At 44.2% G+C, this 20,722-nt stretch overlaps 1 protein-coding gene across 2 annotated transcripts; it reads left to right on the top strand.

Annotated features, from left to right (window-relative positions):
* Positions 1 to 1,504: 1,504 nt before the first annotated feature.
* On the top strand, positions 1,505 to 13,638 carry LOC132857811 (E3 ubiquitin/ISG15 ligase TRIM25-like). 2 transcript variants are annotated; one of them, XM_060887876.1, is made up of 6 exons: positions 1,505 to 2,120; positions 3,015 to 3,110; positions 3,218 to 3,451; positions 5,880 to 6,039; positions 12,599 to 12,652; positions 12,902 to 13,638. In XM_060887876.1, the coding sequence occupies exons 1-6, from the start codon at positions 1,530 to 1,532 to the stop codon at positions 13,426 to 13,428; spliced, it is 1,662 nt and encodes a 553-aa protein (XP_060743859.1). In that variant the 5' UTR covers positions 1,505 to 1,529; the 3' UTR covers positions 13,429 to 13,638. The 2 variants fall into 2 exon arrangements, with proteins under 2 accessions (XP_060743859.1, XP_060743858.1); XM_060887875.1 differs by having other exon boundaries at positions 12,593 to 12,652.
* The last annotated feature ends 7,084 nt before the right edge of the window (positions 13,639 to 20,722 follow it).

The raw sequence follows: 20,722 nt of genomic DNA, 5'->3' as shown, positions 1-20,722 counted from the left end.
GGACAAAAATGGCCGAATCCTTCTAATGTTGTAGAGAAAAAAACCGACATGAACGAGTCACATTAGCAACATGAGAGGAAAAGGACAGTTGATTGTCCATGGTTACCCCAAGGTTGCGAGCTGTGGCTGAAGGGGAGATCAGATCGTTGTGCAAGGATATAGCAAGATAATGACCTGGGCAGTCAATTGCTGTTTTGCACAATTCATTACAATACCTCATAAAAGTGAAAGTGACGTGACATACGGCTAAGTACGATGACACATACTAAGAATTCGTTCTCTGCATTTAACCCATCCAAAGTGCACACATACAGCAGTGAACAAACACACACCATGAACACACACCCGGAGCAGTGGGCAGCCATTTATGCTGCGGCAGTTTGGGGGGTTCGGTGCCTTGCTCAAGGGCACCTCAGTCGTGGCCGGCCTGAGACTCGAACCCACAAGTGTTCATTCCAGTATTTTGCACATGTACTATAGAATGTATAGTATGTACTCTGGTCTGCGCTGCTTTTGTGTATTGTCTTGTAATGTTTTGTATTGTTTGTATGCACTGTCTTCTGTCTCACACTGTGTACACCAGGTTGTACAGATGCCATTTATGTGTCTAGGACTAACTTACTTTAAGTCCTTAGCTCTGTCCTTGTTCTATGTAGCTCCATTGTCCTGGAGAAACGTTGTCTCATTTCACTGTGTACTGTGTCAGATATATATGGTTGAAATGACAATAAAAGCTTCTTGACTTCTTGACTTGACCTGATTTTGGATCCGGAGTGGCCGCTGACTGCTACTGCCACACCACCTTCTTGGAACATCAATAATGAACTCAGAAAGAACCGTTAGTTCATCAGAAGGACTTGGTTGTACAATTCCACTTGACTATAAACTTGTGAAGAAAGGACATTATTTACATTTACATCATTTACTGTCCAGTGTCACCCAAATGAAGATGGGTTCCCTTTAGAGCCTGGTTCCTCTCAGGGGTTTTTTTCCTTGCCACCGTCACATCAGCCTTGATCATTAGGGATAAATGTTAGAGAGAAATAGCAACTCAAACTTTATCATCTTTATTCTATACAGTAATTCTATACTTCTGTAAAGCTGCTTTGAGACAATGTCCATTGTTAAGTATAGTGAAACATATAATTACAAAGTTTTAAGTTAAGTTACTATTTATCCCTAAAATTGATCCCTAATGAACAAGACTGAGGTGATGTAATGTGACGAGATGTAATGTGCTGAGTAAAAAGTGTCTGAATCTTATAAATATAATGTGATGATTTACCTTATTCAAATACATGAAAAAAATCATTTCAATTAATAAAAACTTAAATCACAGAGGAGATTCTTTACATTAAAAAAATCTGTCTCCTGTTGTGTAACTTCACTTTATCTTTAAAGTCTGAGCTCCTTTTCTCTGTAAAGCCACACCTCCTCTCTCTGTTACACAATAACACACTGAACCAGGAAGTTCATTTCATAGAACTCTCTCTCTCTCTCTCTCCCTCTCTCAGTGTAAGTGCAGGAAAATGGCAGAGGCCAGTATTTCAGTAGGTCAGGATCATTTCAGCTGTCCAGTGTGTCTGGATCTCCTGAATGATCCAGTGACTACTCCCTGTGGTCACAGTTTCTGTAAGGTGTGTATTAATGCTCACTGGGATCAGGAGGATGTGAAGGGCATCTACAGCTGTCCTCAGTGTAGAGAGACTTTCACTCCAAGGCCTGTTCTACGCAGGAACAACATGCTGGCTGAAGTGGTGGAGAAACTGAAGAAGACTGAACTCCAAGCTGCTTCTCCTGCTCACTGTTACACTGGACCTGGAGATGTGGAGTGTGATTTCTGCACAGGGAGAAAACACAAAGCCGTCAAGTCCTGTCTGGTTTGTCAGGCCTCCTATTGTGAAGAACATCTTAAACCTCACTATCAGTCTCCTGCCTTTAAGAAGCACAAGTTAGTTGAAGCCTGTGAGGAGCTCCAAGAGAAGATCTGCTCTGAACATGACAAACTGATGGAGATCTATTGTCGTACTGACCAAAGCTTCATCTGTTACTTGTGTACGATGGATCAACACAAAGGTCATGATACAGTTTCAGCTAAAGCAGAAAGAACTAAAAAACAGGTGAGAACTGGATAATTTCTATTGAGGTGATCTGATTGGTTATATGACTGTCATTCAGTGTAAGGTGGATTTTTATTAAAAGTCAAAGTGTGTTTTGTAAAGACGTGTGAAACACCTCAGACCAGTCAGTGTACTTTAAACAGCCAACGGCATGATGATTATGATGATTATGATGATGAAGATATTTAACACGGTCATGTGCCACTTTATTGTGATTTCAAAGTCTATTTTGTTTTACTTCTAAAAGTGTTGAAGCTTCTTTAAGACACATTTATATTTACTTTATATTTATATATGCACACACACTACAAATTCAACTTTAAATTCTAATTCAGTTTATTTTAACAATTCATATTGTCTCAAAGCAACTTTACAGAAGTATAGAAACAGAAGAGAGAAAAAAGAAATAAATATATATAAGAAGAAGAAAAATAAGAATAAAAATAAATAAATAAATAAAATTAATTTAAAAATATTAATTAAAATGTAAAATACTATATACTGTATCTATATATAACATATGGTGTAATACCAGTGGAAGATGTTTAAGGTCATTTTCGAGTACAAACAACACCTTCAACTAAACGAGTGAGTGAAAGTGATTGTGGAAATGTAAAAAGAACCCTGAGCTGGAGATCTGGGAAGCTTCTGCTCATAGTTTGGTCTAGATATATTTGTCCTGATCCAGGTTGAGGAGCCACTGATGGTAACCAGGAGAGTTCACCCTGGTGGGACTCCACAACATCACAGGGCACCATGTTAAGAGCAGTCTGATATAAAGAGATCAGCAGAAAAGGAGAGGGTGATGAGTGTAGTTTCTTATTTAATTACAGCTACAATTCTTTGTAGTTTAGTTTTATTTCTATTAATTAAACCTATTTTATTTGGTCTCAGAATGAATTAAAGGAGGATCAGATAAAATTCCAGCAGAGGATCCAGGAGAAGCAGAAGAAGGTGCAGGAGCTGAAACAGACTGTGGACATTATTAAGGTGAGGAGGAAACTGAGAGATTCACATAAACACACATTATAGATTCACTGTGAGATAAAGAGTTTATCTTTAAATGGATCTGTGTGTGTGTGTGTGTGTGCTTACAGATGCGTTCACAGGCAGCAGTAGATGACAGTCAGAGGATCTTTACTGAGATGATCAGCTCCATGGAGAAAAAGCGCTCGGAGGTGACGGAGCTGATCAGAGCTCAGGAGAAAGATGAAGTGAGTCGAGCTGAACGACTCCTGAATCAAGTGGAGCAGGAGATTGCTGATCTTAAGAGGAGAGTCACTGAGCTGGAGCAGCTTTCACACACACAGGATGACATCCACTTCCTCCAGGTAACACTCACTATCTGACCTACAGAGGGCGCTGTTCCTCACAAAGTTTCCTCCTAAAAGCTCATTACAGCAACAAAAAGTGTTCCTGTCTGAGATCACAAGTGTGTCTTTGTTCTATAGACAGACAAACGAACATGAGCTGCTGCTCCTTCACATTACTTTATTTTACTGAATTCAGTACCAAAACACAGACGTGGTCTCTCGTTCACTTTTCAGCTAAACCTGTATTAAGGACTGTAAAAAGATGGACTAATTAAGCGGAGCAGGATTTACAAGCCTGTTTCTCTCTCACTGACTGGTCTGTTTTTGAAGCTGCTGCCACCAATCTGGACGAGCTCACAGAGACTGTAACATCATATATTAGTTTCTGTGAGGATTTGTGTATTCCTACCAGGACTCACTTAACTTATAACAATGATAAACCATGGTTCACTGCAAAACTCAGCCAGCTCCGTCAGGCCAAAGTGGATGCTCACAGGAATGGGGATAGAATCTTGTACAAACAGGCCAAATACACACTGGAAAAGGAGATCAGAGTGGCAAAGAGAAATTATTCTGAAAAGCTACGGGCTCAGTTTTCCTCTAACAACTCAGCTTCAGTGTGGAAAGGTCTGAAAGCCATCACCAACTACATGACACCATCCCCCAGCACTGTGGTGAATCAACAAGGTAGGTTTGAAAAAGCCCAATTGTCACCTCCTGTAACCCCCGACTCCAACACACCTAAAATTCAGTTCAGTGAAGATGAGGTGTGTCAGGTCTTCAAGAAGAACAAAAGAAGAAAGGCACCAGGCCCAGACAGCGTTTCACCAGCCTGTCTGAAAACCTGTGCTGATCAACTGGCCCCCATCTTTACACGGATATTCAACACGTCACTGGAGCTGTGTGAAGTCCCCTCATGCTTCAAAAGCTCCACCATCATTCCCGTCCCAAAGAAACCCAAAATTACCGGACTTAATGACTACAGACCTGTGGCTCTAACATCTGTGGCCATGAAATCATTTGAAAGACTGGTTCTGGCTTATCTGAAGGACATTACTGGACCCTTACTGGACCCTCTGCCTACAGAGAAAACAGGTCTGTGAATGATGCGGTCAACATGGGACTGCATTATGTTCTGCAGCATCTGGAAAGACCAGGGACTTATGTGAGGATCCTGTTTGTGGACTTCAGCTCTGCTTTCAACACCATCATCCCATCACTCCTTCAGCCCAAATTAACCCAGCTCTCCGTGCCCTCCTAGGCAGCAGCTAGTGAGGCTGGGAAAACTCAAATCCAGCACCCACACCATCAACACTGGCGCCCCCCAGGGCTGTGTTCTCTCCCCACTGCTCTTCTCCCTGTACACGAATGACTGCACCTCTAATGACCCCTCTGTCAAGCTCCTGAAGTTTGCAGATGACACCACACTGATCAGCCTCATCCAGGATGGTTACGAGTCTGCTTACAGACTGGAGGTTGAACAGCTGGCTGTCTGGTGCAGCCTTAACAACCTGGAGCTGAACACGCTCAAGACAGTGGAGATGATCGTGGACTTCAGGAGAAACCCCCCTGCTCTCCCCCACTCACCATCATGGACAGCATTGTTACAGCAGTGGCGTCATTTAGATTCCTGGGAACCACAATCTCCCAGGACCTGAAGTGGGACATTCACATTGACTCCATTGTGAAAAAGGCTCAGCAGAGGTTGTACTTCCTTCACCAGCTGAGGAAGTTCAACCTGCCACAGGATCTGCTGAAACAGTTCTACACTGCTATCATTGAATCCATCCTGTGCACCTCAATGACTGTTTGGTTCAGCTCAGCCACCCAATCCGACCTCAGAAGACTACAGAGGGTAGTCCGGACTGCTGAGCGAATCATTGGCACAACTCTCCCCACGCTCCAAGACCTGTACTTCTCCAGAGTGAGCAAAAGGGGAAAGAAAATCACTCTGGACCACTCACATCCAGCACACTCACTCTTTGAACTGTTGCCATCTGGTCGATGCTACAGAGCCCTGAGCACCAAAACGACCAGATATAGGAACAGTTTCTTCCCTCAGGCAATCGATCTGATGAACACTTAACATACATCTGATGAACACCGAACAAACACTATTTTTACATTGTTTACAAGTACTCATTTATATTTTAATTTGCACATCTATTTATATTTGAATTTGCACATCTATACTTCAATTTGCACATTTATATTTCAATTTGCACATTCTTTTTTTCCACTGTACATAGAACTGTCTATTATATATGTGTTCATTTCTTATCATTGCCATTCTGTTTACACTGTGGTGCTCCTGTACTAGAAAAAATGCCTTGTATGTGAAAACATACTTGGCAGTAAAGACCTTTCTGATCTGATCTTCTGATCTGATCTCATCTGATCTGATCTCATCTTTTCTCCTTCTCTATGATGTGTTTCCTCTCTGTAGAGTTTCCCGTCTCTCTGTGTTTCTCCTGGATGTGACGACTCACCCAGCTTCACTGTCAATCAACATCTCTCATTTGATGGAGTGAGGAAATCTCTCTCACATCTGAAAAAACGAGTCGAACAAATCTGTGAGGAGGAATTCAACAAAATCAGACCACAAGGTGAACAAACAAACACTGTTTCTGTATCACAGTAAAAAGAGCCATAAAATTCATCTAACAGAAATAAGAAGTAAGCAGGAACAAGACTGCAGAAAATCACACAGTATTAGCGTCAGTCTTGTAAATGACAAGATCAATTTAGCAGACAAACAAAGTACAAATCTTACATTTGTGGAGAAAATGGTAGCTGATGAATAAATTGAGATGGTGACGTTGTTGATGTCTGAAATAAACGTGAGTGTGAGGGAGTGATGCTATCCTTCTAGATTAAACTGGGTGAGGCGGCCAAATATGAACAGGATTCTGGTTAGAGAATCAGACAGTGGAGGAGAGATTCTTCATACAGTAGCCTTTATTAACGTCTTTGAGTTGTCACCTGCAACAATCATCTTATGGCAATGATGTCTGTATGAATGTGTGTGTGGTATTAAGGCATAAATGCACAATACAGAGCATAAAACAAGCATGCAGGTATGAACTGATCCACTGCTATCTGCCATTGCGCAACACCATAATAGGTCTGTGTGGACACCAACATTTTCCGTATTTGGTTCCTAGGACAGGCTTTCATACACAGCCACCCCCAATTATCTGACAGGATTATTGTAACGCCAAGAAAGCCGATCAACAGTGTCTAAGGCTGATAATCAAGCCTAGGTAGCGGAATCAATCGTACCACAGGCTGAGTGTAGGATATATCATGAACTCTGACACGAGCAGTGCGTATCTTTCCATCCGGTCCTGCTAACGTCTCAGTCACTGTGCCTACAGGCCAGAGGGCACGAGGAAGTTGTGAGTCAACGATGAGAACCACTTGGCCCACGAACAGCTCCTTTCCTTCCTTTCTCCACTTATGCCTCTCCTGCAAATTTGGAAGATCATTTCGAATAAAGGCATTCCAGAAATGGTCCGCTAACACCTGGCTGTATCTCCATATGCGTCGCCCGATCAGGTTGGCAGAGTCAAACAAGGTTTGAGGTAGGGAGGCATCGCGTCGGCCCATAAGTAGAAGATTTGGTGTCACTGGATCCAAGTCTGCAACATCAGAGGATACATATCCCAGTGGCTTGGCATTTAGAATGCCCTCAACCTCCACTAGCAAGGTTTTCAGTACTGGCTCTGGCACCACCTGCTCCCGCAAGATGACACGTAATGCTATTTTTACAGATTTGACCTCACGCTCCCAGGTTCCTCCGAAATGAGGAGCATTAGGAGGAATGTGTTGAAATCTGATCTTCTGGGGAGCAAGCAGCTCTTGAAGTTTGGGTGACATGTCACCAAAGGTGTCAAGTAGTTCTCGATCTCCTCCCACAAAGTTAGTACCGTTGTCACAGAGCAATTCCATGGGCTTACCACGTCGTGCTACAAAGCGATGCAGAAGAATGCATCTGTGTCAAGGTGCTCCAGCAGATCAAGGTGCACACATCTGGTTGTCATGCATTTAAAGAGGATACCCCATCTCTTTTCATGGCGACGACCAACTCTGACTGAAAAGGGGCTGAAACAATCCACTCCAGTGGAATAGAATGGAGGTTGTTGAAGTTGCAACCTGCAGGATGGAAGATCAGCCATTTGGGGGACTTCAGGCTTGGCATGCCAGAACTGACAACCTTGACATTTGCGCTGATGTTTACGTACAGCTTCCCTGCCTCGAAGTATCCAATACTGGCGACACAATTCTGCTAGCACTCGTTCAGGACAGGGATGTAGGAGTTGGCAGTCCAACAAATTAGTGATAGAATGACCAGGATCTAGCACAATTGGGTGGATGGCATCCAAATCGAGGTCACTTGCTCGACGTAATCTTCCCCCTACTCTGATGAGGCCAGTGTCCTTATCATACTCTGGTGCAAGGGATGCTAAACAGCTGTTAGCTGGAACCGGCTGTCCAGTCTTCAAGGCTTGAACTTCCTGTGGGAATGAGTCCTGTTGAGCTTGAGCAAGGATGAGTTTCTCGGCTTCAACATAATCTTCAGCTTGCGGAGAGAGGTCACTGTCTCCAGCAGCCGCCCCATGTAGGGACCTGACAGTGGCCTGAACAAGCTCTTGCCATGTATCAAAATGATCAGGGTCCAGAGGTAAATGACTGGAAACTGTGACAGTGCCAATAAATGCGTTTTTCCGTATCTCACTGCTGTGTGGTTCTACCTCGATGACAGGTGTAGATGGCCACTGGTCAGAAGGTTGGAGGAGGAAGTCTGGTCCTGTACTCCACTGATGGGGACTTGCTAGCTGTGTCAGTGTTAGACTTCTCTTGATTTGGTCAGCAAGGTTGTGGGCTGAATCGACGTACCGCCATTCAGCCGTGTCTGTGAGGGTCTGGATTTCTGCAACTCGAGTCCCTACAAATACCTTGTATCGACAGGACTCAGATGCCAGCCAGGTCAGCACAGTGGTTGAATCGGACCAGAGAGTCACTGTACAGATTTTAATAGATAATGCCGTCTGAATGACCTTTGCTAACTGAGCGCCAGTCAGGGCTGCGCTCAGTTCCAAACAAGGCATGGAGAGGCATTTTTTGGGAGCCACTCTAGATCTGGCCATAATGAAGGCAACCTGGACGTGGCCTTGATTATCAGTAGTGCGCAAATAGGCCACGGAGCCATATGCTCTTTCTGATGCATCACACAAGATATGGAGGTCTCGGATGGCACTAGGGTGATCGGCACATGCATGATGTGTAAGGTCGAGGGAATTGTAGCTGAGCAAGATTAGGAATCTCTCTTAGCCAGGTTAACCATTTCTCCTTTAGCGGTTGAGGTGTTATCGGCTCGTCCCAACCCAAATTCTGCTTCTGGAGGTCTTGGATGAGAATTTTAGCTTGGGTAGTAAATGGAATGATATAACCTAATGGGTCGTACTGGCTGGCCAAGGTCTTGTACATGTTTCGCATGGTAGGCTATAAGGGCTCAGCAGAGCATAGATTGTAACCTAATGTGTCAGTGAGACAATTACATCGTAGGCCTAGAGTGAGTTCTTGTAGGTCCGTACTTGCTTTGGACAACCACAATTCACTGTTAGGGGATCGGGCTTCTGCAGGAAGATGCTCAATGACTGAGGGTTCATTGCAGGCCCATTGTCTTAAGTCAAAGCCTCCCTCCGACAACAGCTTACGAAGTACATTTACCACCTCCTTAGCTTCATCAAAGCTCGAAGAGCTGTGCAGGCAATTATCTACATAGAAAGAATTCTCAACAAGTTTAGCCAGATTACCATATTCATCCTGGTATTCTTGGGCATGGCGCTGGAGGGCATAAATAGCACAACAAGGACTGCAAGTCGTTCCAAATGGGAGCACCTGCCATTCGTATATCTCAGGCTCCTTGTCTTTCTGCATGTCCCTCCAAATGAACCGCAACACTGACTTGTCTTTAGGCAGCAGGCGTACATGGTGGAACATGCCCTTTATGTCCCCACTCACTGCTACAGTGTGTTGTCGGAACCTCAGAAGCACACCTAATAATGATGGTCCCAGCATAAGGCCAGAAAGTAGCTGACTGTTCAAAGCCTGCCGATGATGTTGAAAGGAGCAGTTAAAGACAATCCTGTCCTTTCCATTGTGATGTACCATGTGATGTGGAATGAACCAGGACTCTAAGGTTCTGTGTGCTTCTTCTGTGGTTATCTTGGCTACATATCCGGCGGATTCCAGCTTTCTGATTTCATTGCAGTAGGCCTTCGCCCGTACAGGATCTCGTGCCAGTCTGTGCTCGTTACTTCGAAGACTGAGAAGAACAGCATCCCTTTCTGCACGAAGCATAGTCATGAGGCATGCGTTGGAGAAAAGGCATAGCATACCTTTGAACGCCAGCCATGTTCACCCTGATGGTGTCGTCCTGGAGCATGGCAAGAGCATCTTTATCTTGCTTTGACCTAGTGACCATTTTCTCATTGTATGATAGAGTGTCAACCAACCAGAGTCGTTCAACGTGCCGAATCAGTTCATGAGACCGGGCAGTGGTGATATGAATGCACTGCTGATAATGCCGTGAGGGCTGCTTGGGGCTCATGGGGCCTTGAAGAGACCATCCCAACTGTGTTCGAACATGGCATGTCCGAACCTATAAGAAGTAGCGGTTTGACTCCGTCAACAGGAGGAAGAGGTAGATCTTTCAGATGACGATAGGCTTGTTGCAGCGCCGCTACTGGATAATTATGGTCTGTCAGACTTAGACCGGTAAAGGCATGGTGGATAGTGAACCTCTGTGTAGGTTGGGTGACTGAAGAGACCTCAAAGGAAACAGACGAACCTACAACTTCCGTATGACATTGTCGGACAGTCTGTAAATGAAGTACCTCAGGCGTACAAGAAAGCTTGAGCTGCTGCACTACGGGGAAAAGCACAAGTGTTCTCTCTGACCCGTCATCAAGAACAGCTGTGCTTCCATTGTGTAGGGTCCATTATGGATGAGGACCTTGACAATTTTCAGCATGACTCTGGGTGTACGGTTCGGTCTGTCCAAGTAAACCTGGGTAGATGGGAGACTGACAGTGAGGATGGATCTACTGCTGTCACTAATGGAGTCATGAAGAACTGTGAGATGTGGTTCTTTACATATTTTACATGGACATTTAAGGTTGCAAGTCTCTACTGCATGTAACCGTCCACATCTCCAGCAGCGTTTACCATCTTTGATCCAATCCACTGGGCTGTAGTCAACCCTTTGAATGTCTCACAAGAGTTGAGGTAGTGATGTTGTCACAATGGGGACAATATGGCTTAGGCTTAGAACTGGATCTCGAAGCTGGCAGCTTAGAACCCTTTGCTGTACTCTCACATGTCAGGAGGACAGGCCTTAGATGCTCTTTAGGATGCGGTGTTCCTCTAGCTCTTATAGGGGCCTTGGGAGTTTCACTCTGGAACATAGCCGTGGCTCGACTAGAGATGCGTTTTGCTTGGGACTTGATTTGGAGCCAGCCTGCGAAATCAGGGAGTGTATAGGTCTTGTCAGTACCCGTCTGGAGAATACCCCGGTTTAGACAGTATTCAACAAAACTGTCACGATAGGCTGGTGGCAGTTTGCTCAAGAGACTGTCTACATGCGAACCACATAAAAGCTCACAACCGTTCTGGCCCTCAAGAGTTCTCAGCATACCCACCAGGGACTGGACTGACAAAGCAAATGAGTCAAAGGCATTGGCATCACCCAGCCTAAGAGGGGGAGTGTTCAAGATGGCACCCAACTCGGATTGAACAAGCTGTCTTGGCTGTCCATACTTGTCTTGAAGTGCCTGCAGCGCAGCGGAGTAAGGCTGCGGGTGATACATAAAGGCGTTAGCTAGCTGATGAGCACTGGAGAGTATTAAATGACTTATGAGGACATGGTATTTGTACTGTTCACTGATATGGTTGTTATTACTCAACAAATTGTCTAACGCTAACTTGAACAATGCAAAGTCACTCTCAGCACCACTCTCGAAAACTGGTAAGGTAGGCTGTGGAATGCCATAGGCTGATGCATACAGGAGCTCTGGGCTTGAATAAGGTGAGTAAACAGCTGAGGGACATGGAGCTTCTTGAACGTAACCGGGAGATTTTAGTGCCTTTGTCGATGCTTGATAGTTAGAGCTAGGGAGCCGTGACTAATCTGGAAGTGTCGCGTCAGGCATGCTGCTGCTTGCAGGGTTCACAGCACATGGTCTTGCGAACAGTGCCGAAGGCTTAGGTGGCACGTTCAATGTTGATGACTCAGAGTGTACTGGAGCAGCAGTGTAAGCAGACAGTGCTATATTAGGGGGTGGCGATAAGAGCCTCCTCTTGCACGCGCTGGGCCTCTCTGGCTTGTGCCTGCAGTCTCTGGGTTTCCAGATCAATCAGTGAGTCTTCTTCTACTTGCTGCTGTAGACTGTCATACTGTCTCTGATTAATCGTCTCCTCCAGCATAGCAGTCTTGGAGTGAGAGCTGACACCACTGTGTGACGTTGTCCTCGAGAAGCTTCGGGGCTGTTTAGGACAGTGAGAGGAAGCTTTTGGAGGAGGGTCACCTGCGGGTTGGTAGCCGACATTGTAATCATCCAGGTGGGTGAGCAGATTCGTCTTACGATGAGGTCTGGAAAGTGTCTCAGATGCATCACTTCGTGCTTCATCTATATTTGTTCAATATTGCTCTCAATCCGGCTCGAAGGACCACTATGTGAGGGAGTGATGCTATCCCTCTAGATTAAACTGGTTGAGGCGGCCAAATATGAACAGGATTCTGGTTAGAGAATCAGACAGTGGAGGAGAGATTCTTCATACAGTAGCCTTTATTAACGTCTTTGAGTTGTCACCTGCAACAATCATATTATGGCAATGATGTCTGTATGAATGTGTGTGTGGTATTAAGGCATAAACGCACAATACAGAGCATAAAACAAGCATGCAGGTATGAACTGATCCACTGCTATCTGCCATTGCGCAACACCATAATAGGTCTGTGTGGACACCAACATTTTCCGTATTTGGTTCCTAGGTCAGGCTTTCATACAGTGAGGAAGCAAATTTTTCACATTCACACTTTAAACTGCTTCCACATCATTTTTCTGTCTCCATTTTGTCTCTGTGTCTCCAAAGCTGCAGCAGTTCAGATGATTTTACCTTCAGATCCAAAGAGCAGAGAAGATTATCTGCAGTGTAGGTTTTACACACACACACACAGACACACACACTGACACACACACAGACACACACACACACACACACACACACACACACACAGAGAGAGAGACACACACAATGTTAAAATGTATGTATTGTTGATCTAAATCTGATCCATGTTTATAGAGCTGCATTAGGAGGATAGAAACACAGACAGGTGTCTCACACACACTTGTTATAAATCCTGTGATTAACATCTAACATGTGGATATTTTATTACTGTAGATTTCTGTTATCTGACTCTGGATCCAAACACAGCACATCACCAACTCATTCTGTCTGAGAAGAACAGAGTGGTGACACGGAGTAAGACACAACAGCGATACTCTGATCATCCAGAGAGATTTGACTCCTGTGCTCAGGTATTGTGTAAGGAGAGTGTGTGTGGACGCTGTTACTGGGAGGTGGAGAGGAGCGGTGATGTGTTAATATCAGTGTCATATAAAGAGATCATCAGGAAAGGACGGGGTAAGGAGTGTTTGTTTGGATACAACAGTCAGTCCTGGAGTCTGTGCTGTTCTTCTTCCTTGGTTGCTTTCTGTCACAACAGCATTGAGACTGAGCTCCGAGGTCCAACATCCTCCAGAATAGGAGTGTATGTGGATCACAGTGCAGGAACTCTGTCCTTCTACAGCGTCTCTGACACCATGAGGCTCCTCCACAGAGTCCACACCACATTCACTCAGCCTCTATACGCTGGAGTCTGTATGTGTAGTTATAACTCATCTGTGAGGTTTTGTGATCCAAAATAGTAAAAGTGTTTATAAAAACTGTAAGTGAGGTGTGAGATTTAATTTGTCCCTGAGCTACACTGGACATTTTGTGTGCAGAGACTGGAACAGTAATGAATGCAGAATGTAGAAACAGACTATTTAACTGTATGCACTATTAGGATGGGTTTATTATAGTTGATATAAATATGTTCAATGTCTCCTCAGAAATAATAAACTTTACTCAAGCTGCTCTGTCTTTCTGTGCTGCTTGCTGGTGGAAACACAACCTACTGTGTGTAAAAGACCTTTATTATCTTATATCTTTAACAATTTTCTGCTTAACAGTCCACTTAACATACAGTGCACTCTGGAATTATTCAGACTCCTTCCTCAATCCTTTATAATGTGGTGACAGACTTCAGAAGTGGAAGAATAAACTGTTAATAAACTGTATTTTTGCTCAGTTCAGTCTTCTGCACAGTCGCAGTACAGAGCAGGAGTCACGTGACTGTTCGAGTGACGCGAGCACACGCTCCTGTGAGGGAAAAAAACACCATGAAACAATGATATTTTCCATATTGTGAACTTATTTTGAACAATAGTTGTTTAGGTACTTAAACAGGGAATTTTTTCTTGGCTGTGATTTTTAAAAAGGTATAACATCGTAATATGTCAGGAAGGCTTCCGGAAAAAATATTGTAGTACAAGCAGCAATTTGTCGATTCTTTGATTCGGCTCAAAACATCTCTTGAACATTTGGAAATGAGTCACCAAACTGAAGAGTCATTTTTGTGATTGAACGGGAGATTTTTTTGTGGGCTGTGATTTAAAAAAGGTATAACATCGTAATATGTAACGTAACTGTTATGAGAGCCATGAGGGCTCCCTCTGCTGGCCTGCAGAGGATTTGCTGCACGTTATCATCAGGACTCTAATTCCCACTATCAATTGGCCCACCAACTCAGCACACCTGTTTCCTGTTTGTAATCACCTGGGGTCTCATTTATAAAGCGTGCGTATGCACAAAACGGGGCTGGAAACGTGCGTACGCCAGTTTTTGCGCAAAGGTTGTGATCTATAAAAAACAGACTTGATGGGAAAACGTACGCACCTTTAAGCAAACTTTGAGCTGTACGTACGCACATTCTAGAGACAAAGGGAATTGGCAACACAGATGGTGAGGTCGTGAACTGAAGTTAGATTGTAGAAAATACATGTGAGAAGAACGATTATAAGAATTAATGACATTTAATTTTCACTCCATTTCATACGTTATATCCACATTATCATGAAGATTAAATCCAACAGTGTTATTTGTGCCGATTGTTTTAGGCTATATACATCTAGTAAAATCCAAACGTAATTCAAAATGTATTAAAAATAAAATAATAATAATAATAATCAGCGCTACTCCGTCCAGGGTGTATCCTGCCTTGATGCCCAATGACGCCTGAGGATAGGCACAGGCTCCCCGTGACCCGAGTAGTTCGAATAAGCGGTAGAAGATGAATGAATGAATGAATAATCAGCGCTGCCTTACAGTCACACCATCCACAACGGGAGCGCAGGAGGAGATGGCGTGACTACATGTGATACAGAATAGCATGAAATACCCTTTTATTAGAGAACTGCAGAACACAGTGTAAAAACGAAATTTTTTTTAATGTACATATATCATAAAATGTCAAAGTCTGCAAATACAGTCATGAAGCACAATCGCTACTCATCATCGGTCCTAACTATTACGGTGTTCATTACAAAACCGTCATGAAGAAGTATGTGTTCACTATAACGTTTTCGTCTTAAATTTTCGCCCACAAATTAATTCTGTGATTTTGTCAAGGTGTTAATGATCAGTCTAATTGCTAGAAACATATAAATCCTCCAGTGACCCGGGTATGTAATGCTTCATGATGGCACTGCTGGCACTGTTGGAGGATTACGACAATGGCAGAATAAGGAGAGAACGAGTTTTCAGGGACCATGATGATTTCCTGGCCCATTATGATGACTGGCTAATAAGCCGATTTAGATCTCCTAGAGCTGTGCTCTTAGATCTATGTGCTGGATTGGGTCCAGTATTAGAGAGGGCAACACGCCGGAACCATGCCATCCCAGTCCAAATACAAGTCCTCAACACTCTGGGGTTCTTGGCAACCGGCTGTTTCCAGCGGGAATTGGCAGACAGGTAAATTATTTATATAAAAAAAAAACTATAAGTAATCCTCAACTTTGTGTCTAAGACCTTTTTGTATATGAAATAATTCTATTGGAATCTATCATCTCACCCTATAGGTCTGGTATATCATGTTGCTATAAGGGCACCATCTGAAAATGAATTTGCTTATGTTAATAGAAAGCATGTGCATTCGATTAATGTGCAAATCATATGTGACTCCAACATGACCCTCACGTGCCACACTGGCCTGGTTCAACACATGATTCCTTTATCTTGACACATAACAGTGTAGGGAACAGACTAAATGCAGGCGCAGTACGTGATGGCTGGCTTCTTGGTGAGTTTAACAATATTAAAAAGTAGAAACTGTAACAATTTTGTTTTAATATAATTATAGCAATGTTGCTTTTAATATAGTTATAACCTGCAGGCGACAGTGGCTACCCCTGAGACGCTGACTCCTCACCCCATTTTTAAACACGCAGAGCGCAGAGGAAACTCATTATAACGAGGTCCATTCTCGTGCCCGTGCAGTGATTTGCATTGACTATTTATGGTTAAAAATGGGCGTGTACAGGGCGGGATTTGAGGCTGGTTCACCTATGCACATCTGTGGGTGATCTGTACTTTGCTTAGAGGAGTGCGTACGCACGGTTTTATAAATCGGAATCTTTTTTGGCGTACGCCATTTTTGGCTTTTGGGCGTACGTAAACTTTTAGTAGGGATCCTACGCACAGTTTTATAAATGAGACCCCTGGTCTATTTAAGCTCACTCAAAACTCTCTTACGACACGAAGTATTGTTAGCCCTGTCTGCATACTGAGCGTATTACTCTGTTCCGTCTATTGCCTTGTTTTTGACCCTGCCTGTTTTCGTGTTTGTGATTGTTTGCTACCTGCCCTGACCTACGCCTGGATTATTGACTACTGTCATATTCTGCCTGCTCACTCAGCTGTGTAACAGCCACTTCCGGGGCGGCAGCCATCTTGGCTGTGGCACTTCCGGGTTAATACCTCTTTATACTCCGGCAGACTATTTAAGCACGCAGCCGGCGGACACTCTTTGCCAGATTGTCTCATCGTGTATTTATGTTACCGCTCAAGCATGCCGTTTACCGTGTCGGATTTCGGCTGGGTGTGTTCCAATTCGTGGATTTTTCTTTTTTGCATACTTTTTCAGCCCAGGCTCTGGATATCTTGATTGGATTATTTTTTTTGCTTCGCAGGACTAAAAGACCTTGTTTGGATTACTCATTTGTTTTTCTTGAGATTTTACTGTTCCTGGTGGACTCGCCCTTCTTGATTTTTCTGTCAGGTTTGTTTTTTGTTTGTGGAGTCCTGTCATCATGTTATCTTGTGAGGAGCATTCTGTTTTTGACCTGTTTTTGCTGTTAGCCCTGTGACTGATATTCTGTCTTGTATGTTCCTGCTGTTATTGCCGAACATTCTGCTAATTAAAACTATTTCATTGGAAGTCGTATGCGTACTGCATTTGGGTCCATTCCCCCCTACATCCTGACAACTACTGCTTTTGGATTTCCTTGGTTGTTGCTGTTTGCCTGGTGTTTTGACCCTTGCCTGTTTTTGGATATTGCTAATAAACCAGCATTTGGATCTAACCGGTTTCACGTGTATGACAGTCTTCTTCTTCTTTCGGCTTTTCCCTTCAGGGGTCGCCACAGCGAATCATCTCTCTCCACCTAACCCTATCTTCTGCATCCTCAACACTTGCACCCACTAGCTTCAAATCCTCATTAATTACATCCATATACCTCCTCTTTGGCCTTCCTCTTTGCCTCCTGCCTGGCAGCTCCATGTCCAACATTCTCCTACCAATATACTCACTCTCCCTCCTCTGAACATGTCCAAACCATCTTAATCTCGCCTCCCTAACTTTGTCCCCCAAACGTCCAACATGGGCTGTCCCTCTGATGTACTCATTCCTAATCCTGTCCAATCTTGTCACTCCCAAAGAGAACCTCAACATCTTCAGTTCGGCTACCTCAAGCTCTGACTCCTGTCTCTTCTTCAGTGTCACTGTCTCTAAACCATACAGCACGGCCGGTCTCACCACTGTCCTGTACACCTTCCCCTTGATTCTTGCTGATATTTTCCTATCACACAGAACTCCTGACACCTTTCTCCACCCACTCCAACCTGCCTGCACTCGCTTCTTTACTTCTTTCCCACTCTCTCCATTACTCTGGACTGTTGACCCCAAGTACTTAAACTCCTGTACCTTCTTCACCTCTTCACCCTGTAACCTTACTATTCCACTTCCCTCCCTTTCATTCACACACATGTACTCAGTCTTACTACGACTGACTTTCATTCCTCTTCTCTCCAGCGCAAACCTCCACCTCTCCAGGTTTTCCTCCACCTGCTCCCTGCTCTCACTACAGATCACAATGTCATCTGCAAACATCATCGTCCAAGGAGACTCCTGTCTGACCTCCTCTGACAACTGGTCCATCACTATAGCAAACAGGAAGGGGCTCAGAGCCGATCCCTGATGCAGTCCCACCTCCACTGTAAACTCCTCTGTCTGACCTACAGCACACCTCACCACTGTCCTGCTCCTCTCATACATGTCCTGTACCACTCTGACATACTTCTCTGCTACTCCTGACTTCCTCATACAGTACCACAGCTCTTCTCTTGGCACCCTGTCATACGCTTTCTCTAAGTCTACAAACACACAGTGCAACTCCCTCTGACCATCCCTATACTTCTCCATCAACATTCTCAGAGCAAAAATTGCATCTGTTGTGCTCTTTCTCGGCATGAAGCCATACTGCTGCTCACAAATTTCCACCACCTTCCTTAACCTAGCTTCCACTACTCTTTCCCACAACTTCATTGTATGGCTCATCAACTTTATCCCCCTATAGTTGCTGCAACTCTGCACGTCACCCTTATTCTTAAAGATCGGCACTAACACACTCCTTCTCCATTCCTCAGGCATCCTCTCACTCTCTAAAACCCTGTTGAACAAACTAGTTAAAAATTCCACTGCTGCCTCTCCTAGACACTTCCAGACCTCTACCGGGATGTCGTCAGGACCAACTGCCTTTCCACTTTTCATCCTCTTCAAGGCCTTCCTGACTTCATCCTTTCTAATCTTATCTACTTCCTGTTCCACAGAGTTCACCCCTTCTACTCTTTTTTCCCTCTGATTTTCCTCATTCATCAGCTCCTCAAAGTATTCCTTCCATCTCCTCTGTACACTCTCCTCACTTGTGAGCACCCTTCCATCTCTATCCTTAATAATTCTAACTTGCTGCACATCCTTCCCATCTCGATCCCTCTGTCTAGCTAACCTGTACAAGTCCTTCTCTCCTTCTCTAGTGTCTAACCTAGTGTACAACTCATCATATGCCTTCTGCTTGGCCTTAGACACCTCCCTCTTCACTCTGCGCTGTAACTCCTTGTATTCCTGTCTATTCTCTTCAGTCCTGTCCATATCCCACTTCTTCTTGGCTAATCTCTTCCTCTGTATACTATCCTGAACTTCCTCATTCCACCACCAAGTCTCCTTATCGTCTTTCCTCCTTCCAGATGACACACCCAGCACCTTTCTCCCTGTCTCCCTGATCACTTCTGCTGTAGTTTCCCAGTCATCCGGCAGCACTACCTGACCACCCAGAGCCTGCCTCAACTTCTGTCTAAATTCCTCACAACATTCCTCCTTTTTCAGCTTCCACCACTTAGTTTTCTTCTCTATCTTTGACCTCTTCCTCTTACAGACCATCAGAGTCATCCTACACACCACCATCCTATGCTGTCTGGCTACACTCTCTCCCACTACCACTTTACAGTCACTAATCTCTTTCAGATTGCCTCTTCTACAAAGGATGTAGTCTACCTGTGTTCTCCTACCTCCACTCTTGTAAGTCACTCTATGTTCCTCCCTCTTCTGAAAATACGTGTTAACCACAGCCATGTCCATCCTCTTAGCAAAGTCTACTACCATCTGTCCTTCAAGGTTCCTTTCCTTAACTCCAAACTTGCCCATCACCTCCTCATCACCTGTGTTCCCCTCACCAACATGTCCATTAAAATCCGCTCCTATCACCACTCTCTCACCCGTGGGAATACTCTCAATCACCTCATCGAATTCACACCAGAATCTCTCTTTCTCCTCTAACTCACAACCTACCTGTGGGGCATAACCACTAACAACATTCAACATCACCCCTTCAATCTCTAACTTCAGACTCATCACCCTGTCTGACACTCTCTTCACCTCCAGAACATTCCTCACAAACTCCTCCTTCAGGACCACACCTACCCCATTTCTCTTACTATCCACACCATAATAAAACAGCTTGAATCCTGCTCCTATACTACGAGCCTTGCTACCCTTCCACTTGGTCTCCTGTACACACAGTATATCCACCTTCCTTCTCTCCATCATATCAGCCAGCTCTCTACCTTTCCCTGTCATAGTACCAACATTCAGAGTCCCTATTCTCAGTCCTACACTCTTACCTTTCCTCTTCTCTCTCTGTCTGTGCACTCTCCTCCCTCCTCTACTCCTTCGACCAACAGTAGCCCAATTTCCACCGGCGCCCTGTAGGTCAACGGCGCCGATGGCGGTCGTTGTTAACCCGGGCCTCGACCGATCCGGTATGAAATTCTTACTGACAACTCGCATGGTTAGATTTGGCAATGTTTTATGCCGGATGCCCTTCCTGACGCAACCCTCTCTATTTATCCGGGCTTGGGACCGGCACAGAAGTCACTGGACTGTGACCCCCATGGCTAGATTTTTCACGTGTATGACAGTAACATCGTAAAAGATTTCTGGTGTGAATTGTCTGAGACTTGTGCATGAATGTTTATGATGTTATTGTGTATGAATTTGTTGTTTACATTTAAATTTACATTCACAGCATGTGACAGACTCTTACCCAGAGCGACATACTGTACATAAGTGCTTAAATCTCTAACATTGAATAAATTAATGCTGCCTCACTAGGTTACATACTTAAGATACCATGAGTTTAAAACATTTGTTCAAAGTTACAATGAAAGTGTCAAAGGTTGTGTGTGTGGTGTGGGTTTTTTTTTTTTTTTTTTTTAAATGCAAAAGATAAGGAAAGAAGTGCTAGTTGAAGTGTTTCCTGAATAAGTAGGTCTTCAACTGCTGCT

The sequence above is a fragment of the Tachysurus vachellii genome, chromosome 15, assembly GCF_030014155.1.
Source record: "Tachysurus vachellii isolate PV-2020 chromosome 15, HZAU_Pvac_v1, whole genome shotgun sequence".
Classification (NCBI taxonomy): Eukaryota; Metazoa; Chordata; class Actinopteri; order Siluriformes; family Bagridae; genus Tachysurus; species Tachysurus vachellii.
This window is presented reverse-complemented; position numbering and strand designations above follow the sequence as displayed.